Source organism: Stigmatopora argus, chromosome 18, assembly GCF_051989625.1.
Source record: "Stigmatopora argus isolate UIUO_Sarg chromosome 18, RoL_Sarg_1.0, whole genome shotgun sequence".
NCBI classification, from domain to species: domain Eukaryota; kingdom Metazoa; phylum Chordata; class Actinopteri; order Syngnathiformes; family Syngnathidae; genus Stigmatopora; species Stigmatopora argus.
In genome coordinates, this window is record NC_135404.1 from 9800212 (window position 1) to 9809138 (window position 8927).

Here is an 8927-nt window from a genome sequence, read left to right on the forward strand (position 1 = left end):
TAGCGATAGTGATAGCAATAGCAATAGCGATAGTGATAGCGATAGCGTTAGCGTTAGCGTGCGCTAGCGATAGCGTTAGCGCTAGCGTTAGTGTTAGCTTCAGGGTTTAGCGTTAGGGTTAGCCTTAGCCATAGCGTTAGCGTTAGTGTTAGCATTAGCGTGCGCTAGCGCTAGCGCTAGCATTAGCATTAGTGCTAGCGTTAGTGTTAGCATCAGGGTTTAATGTTAGGGTTAGCCTTAGCCTTAGCCATAGCGTTAGTGTTAGCGTTAGCATTAGCGTTAGCGCTAGTGTTAGCGTTAGCCTTAGCGTTAGCCTTAGTGTTAGCCTTAGCGTTAGCACTAGTGTTAGCATTAGCGTCAGGGCTTAGCGTTAGCATCATGGTTTAGCGTTAGGGTTAGGGTTAGCGTTAGCGTTAGCGTTAGCGTTAGCCTTAGCCTTAGCCTTAGCCTTAGCCTTAGCCTTAGCCATAGCCATAGCATTAGCGTGCGCTAGCGCTAGCGTTAGCATTAGTGTTAGCGCTAGGGTTAGCCTTAGCCTTAGCGATAGCGATAGCGATAGCGATAGCGTTAGCGTGCGCTAGCGATAGTGTTAGCGCTAGCGTTAGTGTTAGCGTCAGGGTTTAGCGTTAGGGTTAGCCTTAGCCATAGCGTTAGTGTTAGCATTAGCGTGCGCTAGCGCTAGCATTAGCATTAGTGCTAGCGTTATTGTTAGCATCAGAGTTTAACGTCAGGGTTAGCCTTAGCCTTAGCCATAGCGTTAGCGTTAGTGTTAGTGTTAGCGTTAACGTTAGCGTTAGCGTTAGCGTTAGCATTAGCGTTAGCGTTAGCGTTAGCGCTAGTGTTAGCGTTAGCCTTAGTGTTAGCCTTAGCGTTAGCGCTAGTGTTAGCATTAGCGTCAGGGCTTAGCGTTAGCATCATGGTTTAGCGTTAGGGTTAGCGTTAGCGTTAGCGTTAGGGTTAGGGTTAGGGTTAGAGTTAGGGTTAGGGTTAGGGTTAGGTTAGCCTTAGCCTTAGCCTTAGCCTTAGCCTTAGCCTTAGCCTTAGCCATAGCCATAGCCATAGCGTTAGCGTGCGCTAGCGCTAGCGCTAGCGTTAGCATTAGTGTTAGCGCTAGGGTTAGCCTTAGCCTTAGCGATAGCGTTAGCGTTAGCGTGCGCTAGCGATAGTGTTAGCGCTAGCGTTAGTGTTAGCATCAGGGTTTATAGCGTTAGGGTTAGCCTTAGCCATAGCGTTAGTGTTAGCATTAGCGTGCGCTAGCGCTAGCATTAGCATTAGTGCTAGCGTTATTGTTAGCATCAGGGTTTAACGTCAGGGTTCGCTTTAGCCTTAGCCATAGCGTTAGTGTTAGCGTTAGCATTAGCGTTAGCGCTAGTGTTAACGTTAGCGTTAGCCTTAGTGTTAGCGTTAGCGTTAGCGCTAGTGTTAGCATTAGCGTCAGGGCTTAGCGTTAGCATCATGGTTTAGCGCTAGGGTTAGCGTCAGGGTTTAGCGTTAGGGTTTAGCGTTAGGGTTTAGCGTTAGGGTTAGCGTCAGAGTTTAGCATTAGGGTTAGCCTTAGCGTTTTAGGGTTATTGCAATTGCTCATGGCCAAATATGTCACATATTTTAGGGTTAGCGTAAGCCTTCGGTAGTGAGAAAAGTGAATGTTTAAAAACCATTCAATGCACTTATAACAAGTCATAATATATGTTTTAATCTTTCTTTATCCATCTAGTCATTGGTAGGCATTAATTCTCCTTTATCTGATAATTATGTGGTAGGGGGCTTACTATAAGGCTCGTTTGGTATATGTTATAAATCCCACAGTGTTACAATCGTAACCCCCAAATAAATTAAAAAATACTGTCAACACGGAGGAAACGATCCATACATAGGCCAGGAGACACACATCGGGCTGGAAAGGCTATTTTTTATTGTTAATAAAATAATCAAAAACAATTTTTAAAAAAATGGACAGATGTGTACGTCAATGGCAGCGTCTGCCGCAGAGACATCCAACTGGCACTAGTTGTTATTTAAAAGTGATTTTAGGGTTAGGCTTAGCGTTAGGCTTAGCATTGGGGTTAGTCCAACTGTTCATGACCAAATATGTTAGAACTTTTAGCATTAGGGTTAGGGTTAGCGTTAGGGTTTTAGGGTTAGTCCAAATGCTCATGACAAAATTTATCAGGACTTTTAGGGTCAGGGTTACTGTTGGTCCAATTGCGCATGACCAAAAATGTCAGGACTTTTAGGGTTAGGTTTAAGGTTGGGGCGGCCTCACAGCTTTGGGGTCCTGGGTTCAAATCCAGGTCATGTCAATCTGTGTACAGTTTCCATTTTCCTCCCCGGGCCTGCGTGGGTTTCCTCTGGGTAGTCCGGTTTCCTCTCACATAAAAAAATGCATGGTAGGCTGATTGGACACTCTAAATTGCCCCCTAGGTATTGTGCCCTGCGATTGGCTTCCAGCGAGCGATTCAGGGTGTCCCCCCGCCTCTGGCCTGGAGTTAGCTGGGCTCCAGCACCCCCCGCGACTCTAAAGAGGATAAAGCTGTTGAGAAAATGAGATGATATGAGATGAGATGGGGTTAGGGTTAGTCCAATTGCTCATGACCAAATATGTCAGGACTTTTAGGGTTAGGCTTATTGGAGCTAAAATATTCAAATATGACTCAGCAGCACATCTGGCTGGAGCCAAAAAGTGCACAGGTAACCAAATTCTAAACAAATTCATTTTCTTCTCCCTTTTACACTGGATCTGACTGCTGTTTAACATACAGGAAATGTGATAAAGTGCTTTTACTTTTTAAAGTAATGTTCCCTCTCTCCTCAGAAGCATCCCTCTTCCATTCCAGAATATTCTTCTTCTTTGCTTTTTGAACAATCTCGTCAGCGTGAATGAAAATAAGATACATGATGAATAAATGACCTGCTCATCTAATATCTTTGCTCATGAGCTTCATTCCATTCGATTGCACTGGTATTTTCCGACTTGGTCTACATCCCTATTCCCACTTGAAATCATGTCCCACCATCTCATAAAATTTGACGTTAAAGGGTCTGTAGAAGTCTCGCAGCTGCTCGATGGCATCGCGGTCAATCTGCACGTGAGTCCTGCCCTTGGATTTCCCCAAGCAGCGAGGCGAGCCGCTACTCTCGGGTTTCTTGAGGCACGGAAAGCCTTTGGTGCGGTTGAAGTAAAAGTGCTTATCTGTGACGATGCGCTTCAGCCCCAGGAAGTCCTGCACCCGGGCCAGCTCGCTCGCCGGATCCGTGATGAGGCGCTCGCCGCTGACAAAGTGGATCTGAGTTAGGGCGAAGTAACGGAGCCAGTTCTCAAGGTGAAGGGAGTACAGGCCGATGCGAATGGCATTCCAGGACGCGTCCACCAGGCCCGCGCTCTGGTTCCGGAAGGCTAATTCCTGGAAGCTGGGCAAGTCGGGAGTTTTGGATAAAGTCTGGGTGTAATCCGATATGGCTCGGGTGACAGGATCCCGCACCACCACGATGAGTTTGGTGTCTCGGGACATGGCGGCGATCCGTTGCGGCGTTTCTTTAGTCACAAAGTAGCTGGGAGTCTTCTCCATGGTTATTTGGCCTTCAAGAGTCCTTGGCATCAAACCTCTGATGGAAACACAAAAGCAAAGAGAAGGATTTTTGTTTACATCCACTTAGATGATGTATTTTACGTTTTCTTTGGGTGGTGGAGTGCTTTTGAAATGCTGCACAAGCTAAGCGACAGAGGACACGCTGTCCTTTGCATAAAACAAAATGAGAATATTAGATGTTGCATTTCAGAGAGATGAAAGTGGCAAAAAGGGCTGTTTCGAAAAGTAATAGTTCATTGTTGTGCTTGGGCAGATTTATTTTTATTATTATTATTTTAAGGTATTTTTATAGGCTCTTCATCTATGAGTGCCATTGCGATCTAGAATGATTGTTGTTACGAGATATTTACCAACCATAAGCTCATTTTGTTCACATTTTTCCATCTTATGTCCAAAAACATTCCACATCAAGTGAGTGTACTCAAAAGTGTTTTGAATGTCAAAATGTTTGAAAAAATGAGTGTTTTATACTTGAAGCGTAAACAACAACAAGCACCATTTGATTTTTTGACACAAGATTTTGCTATTTTATATTTTTTCACTTTTTGTCTTTTGTTAAATAAAGTACTTGAATCAGTCTTTTTTATATATCTGCACTTGTCCTTATGCAAAAAGACAATGTGAACAATTTCCACCCCAAATCAGAACCGATGAAAACCTACTTTGGCTGCAATCCCAGTTTCTTGATGCAAATGAAGATGTTGATGCACAACTTGAGTGCACTGGCTTGTCACGAGAGGATTGTCGCACCCGGCCCGGCTCTATCGTGTAGCAAGCTTCAAAAGCAATAAATCACCATGACGGCATGCACAATGCATACAGCAGCATGTGACCGTGTTCACTTACGCGCAAGGCTATAAAGTGGGACACTGTTGACGCGACATGACCTATAACCTTTATGTCAATTAAAACCTACATGTGTTCATTGAATTACGACAACATCAGTGGAGTTCTGCAAATGAAAACCAAAGCATAGTTGAAACTCTCTGTACCTATGGAATACTTTGATTAGAGCTCTGATATTGGTTTCCAGTAGTTTGTTCAGGTTTATCTAAGGAAGCGTTAGGAATCTATGTATAGCAGGGGGTGTCCAAACTTTTTTGTCTCAGGGCCGACAGCAAAAAAAATCAATCAAGAAATTCACCCCAAAATATTTCCCTTTATTACGTTGGATTACTATTATTTATATATGAATATAAATGCATTGAATTGCAATAGTTTTCTACATTGATTTCAACATATTGCAAGTTTTGACCCCTGAACAATGGACAGGCACTGTTAACATTACCAGCTCCATCTAGTCTTAAAACTGAGAAATGTGACAGAAAGTAGGCTAAATTTCAGTTATTTGTGCAGGCCATGTTCAACAATATTTTCCTAAATCATTGCGGGCCAATAAAATCTGGGCTGCAGATGGCCCACGGATCATAGTTTTGACACCACTGATATATACGATCGAACAAAGGTTAATTCCAAAATGGCTTGAGCCATTTTTAACAACCGGTTACAATATAAATAACCCCCAAAAATGCTTTGTCTGTTGGAAATTATTTAAGAAATACCACTTCCTATTCACATTACAAGGTGGTCTATTCTCTCTTGGACTGTAGCCGGCGAGAATTATCATTTGTAAACTTTCAAGGATCTCTCACCTTTTTGCTTGTTTGAGAGAATCGTTGCCCAAAGCCCCATTGGTCAATAAATTCCTGTCTGGCTCCACAGTTTGACCTTTCCTCATTAGAGGCAAACGTACGCTTATGAAGGCTCACAAAACGCTCACGTCTGCGTGCTGGCATTTGACATTTTCTGGCGGATGACAGTCAAACTGCCCGAATGCCAATTAGTGTAGCAAGGAGGCTTTCTTCTGCAATGGTGTCAACTCCACTGCTTGACAGCAAATCATTCACAAAAACGGATATGACTTAAACCTCAAAGTGATTGGTATGAATGTTTGATTTATGGCAATAATAAGTGTGCACTCTTTCATGACACAGTTCAAGATTCCTGACTTTACAACTAAAAGAACTCTTGGACTGGCTCTGAATATGGATTGTGGCGGGTATGCCTAATGAAGTGTCTGACAGGCTTTGGACAAACGCGGCCATTTAATGAGGCCACACTTTGTTAAAAGCACTCCGTTTCGCAGTTTTGGATCAATAACCAACACATTAGAACTTCTTGCAAAGAAATGCAAAAGTTTGTTGACGATGGAAGGCAAGTGGTTTAATTAACCGAAATGATTGCACGGCATATGAATAAATCTTAGCTTCTCCTTAAAATTCGGGCTAGACTTAAATACTAGACTCAAATAGAGATATAAATATACTTAAAGTAGCTCTACTGCTGGATGGAAAAAAGCTCATTTATTTTATAGTAAACAAAGGGAAATATACTGTATACCTTATGTCGCATGAATTACTGATTCATAACCAATGAGGTACACTCCATTTAAATTGGTCCAAATATTATTTTTACTGCAGATAATATATCTACGTATGTCGAGTTTTTTCTCCTGTGACTGTGTGTGGGCAATTTTCTATAAGTGTCAAAATGAAGCTCATTATTCAAGGATGGTTGCAAAGAAACTTTAAATAGCAAATTTCCTTTTTATGCTTGCGCTCATATTTTATTATCTTGAATTTCTCTAAGTTTAAGGGAGAAAAACAGGATCACTTCACTGGTTCGTACAAGATTGCCATATATCTTTGCAGTTTGGAAAACATGGCAAAAGCACAGTGTGCACATCCAATTTAAAATCATATTTCATTGAACAATTTACAACCTCACAGGCAGTAGTATACACAAAGTTTTCAATAACGATTGTAAATTCTGCAATGTGCCAGCCCAATACTTCATATTTACATATATCTTAAGCAATATATAAAAACAAACATCAGGAATATATGTATATTGAAAACATACAGGTGTTATAATGCAACCAATCTGCTTTTACGCATGAATACTCTTCTGTCTGTGACACTTTATGATTTTAATGATAATGTTTACATACAAAAATGGCAGAAAAGAGCACATATTAGTGAGAAATGAGTGGGTTCACCGCTTTTGCGACCTCCCTCACCTGTACCACTCGAGCCCTCGGTCATAGTGCCTGTCAAAGAAGTGCGTCTCGGTACCAGCAGCTCTCACGTCCGGGTGGATCCGAATGAACTCCAGAACCGCCCTAGTTCCTCCCTTCTTCACCCCAACGATGACAGCTTTGGGCAGTTTCTTATTCCCGTATTTGGCGTGCCCCAAGGGTGGGCCGGGCGTGTGGCCCCTGGCATGGAGCGCGGCTGAGGGTGGCCCCTCGGCCGTCTTCATCCGGGATGCCTCCGCGTGCGGCGGTGCGGCAGACGCGCAGGCTCCGTCGGTCAGCGTCTGCCGACCGCAGATCGGCTCTGGATCCCCCGAGGCCAGCAGCATGAGAGGGTCCCCGTGGAATAAGGTGCAGTAGCCCACGTAAGAAAGGAAGAGGGACAACAAGCACACTGATGTTTTTGTAAGCCGGCGACTGAAGAGGAGCGTGCATGCCATCACTCCATGGATACCAACAGTACATCTTTTTTTTTCTTTTTGAACTGATCTCCTCTCGTTTAGAATGACTCCAAAGCTGGAAGAAAATCCATCTTGTGTGACTTCCCAAACTCGCTCCTTTGGGGAAAACGGCTTATTCCGAGAGTGCTGCTCTTGGTCATGGTGATGACGCGTGGACGCAACTTCCACTGACTCGAGGCGCACACAGCAGCGCTACAAAAACCAAGCCTGTGACGTCAAAACATCTTTGCCTTGCGCCGAGCTCTCACTTGGACTTGACTGACTCATTGCTCTGCAAACTACGCAGAGACTGAAGATTCCAACACGTGAATATTCCTTTGTAAATACATAACAGCACATCATAGCAAGCTGTCTATACCACGCCCTCTCGTGGACGACAATTAAAATGACAAAATTTTGTGCATTTTTAACAGTAAATTATCGGAGTGACTGCAATATGGATCATTTGATTCATTATTGCTTTATTCATGAACACAACTTTGAGATGAAAGCAGCAGCAGTCATTCCCACAAAATTTTCTCAACCAACTAAAGACTATTTAGCACCAATTAATCCGAGGATGGGAAAATTACTAAGCTAAATTCTGATTATTAAACAACAACATTAATTAACTATAAGATATCAAACTAGCCAGGATTCTGACAGCTATTGGCGGATTTTATGTGCATGACAACACATCAGATAAAATCTGATTGTACAAAAATATGTGTGTAAACTGGATATCCAAGATACAGTGATATTACAATTACAATACAATATGAAATTTATGGATTTTGGAGAAAAAAAATCTCATTTAATATTAACTCATTGCTGCCATTGATAAGGGTTCCATCCCCCAGTGGGTTCAGAGCTTGTGTGGCATTTGCATGTTCTCCCTATGCCTCTGAGGGGTTTTCTCTGGGTACTCCGGTTTCCTCCCACGTGCGCAAAACATCCACGTTTGGCCCATTGAACACTCTAAATTGTACTTATGTATGATTGCTTCTTTGTCTTATTGTGCTCTGTGAATGGAATGGCAACATCTTCAGGCTATCTCCCGCCTACTGCCAATAGTGGCCTGGGATATGTTCAAGCAACCCCGCGACCCTTGTGAGAATAAGTCGAAAGGAAAATAAATGACATTAAAGTCATTTGAATGGCAGCCACCCAACCAAATGACTTGAATGTCTTTCGCCACCAATTGTACTGCAATCACTCCTGAGCCCACCAATTCAAATGAAGTAGACGTCTATCGCTGTCAATGGCAGCCAAAGAGTTAAAAGATGGGTAAGCGAAATACGAAGGGTTTGTAAGTCTTCACGGTGCACCGCAGAGTCACTGCAAAATTGAGCTCTACTATTTCAAGCTACTGCTGAAGTCGACTAATATTCAACGAAACTCGGCAGGCCCAAACTGTTGAATTTGACAGACAGTAATTCTGTGACAGTGGCTTGCTTTTGGGCAAAGGCACGGGTCGGGTCATCCCTCTTCATTTCCTGACGAGCGGACTGACAGTCCCTCAGGGGCGAAATGCGAAAGATAAAAACTAGTAGCACTGCACGGGCATGCGGGGAGGAGTCGAAGTGTCACCGTGTTGCCCCCCAGGGTATTTTGCGCCCAATCTCGGAGGCCTCTGATTAAAGAATGATTTATAGGGGCCAGTCGGAGCCCCCCCCCAGCAATCCGTCTAGTGAATGAGATTTTTTTTCTTACACTAGGGCGGGTAAATCAAACCTGGAAGCGAGTAAAGTCTACGCACCATGGCGATGGGAGTCTGTGATTAAATGGTATAATCACCTCTGCTGA

The 8927-nt window shown here is 43.3% G+C and overlaps 1 protein-coding gene across 1 annotated transcript; it reads right to left on the minus strand.

Moving 5' to 3' along the window:
• Nucleotides 1–2981: 2981 nt before the first annotated feature.
• Nucleotides 2982–7415, minus strand: LOC144092570 (heparan sulfate glucosamine 3-O-sulfotransferase 2-like). The gene is made up of 2 exons (XM_077625491.1): nt 6667–7415; nt 2982–3603 (listed from the first exon to the last, which is right to left on the minus strand). Exons 1-2 carry the CDS (start codon nt 7119–7121, stop codon nt 2985–2987), a joined length of 1074 nt encoding a protein of 357 aa, XP_077481617.1. The 5' UTR covers nt 7122–7415; the 3' UTR covers nt 2982–2984.
• Between the last annotated feature and the right edge of the window lie 1512 nt (nt 7416–8927).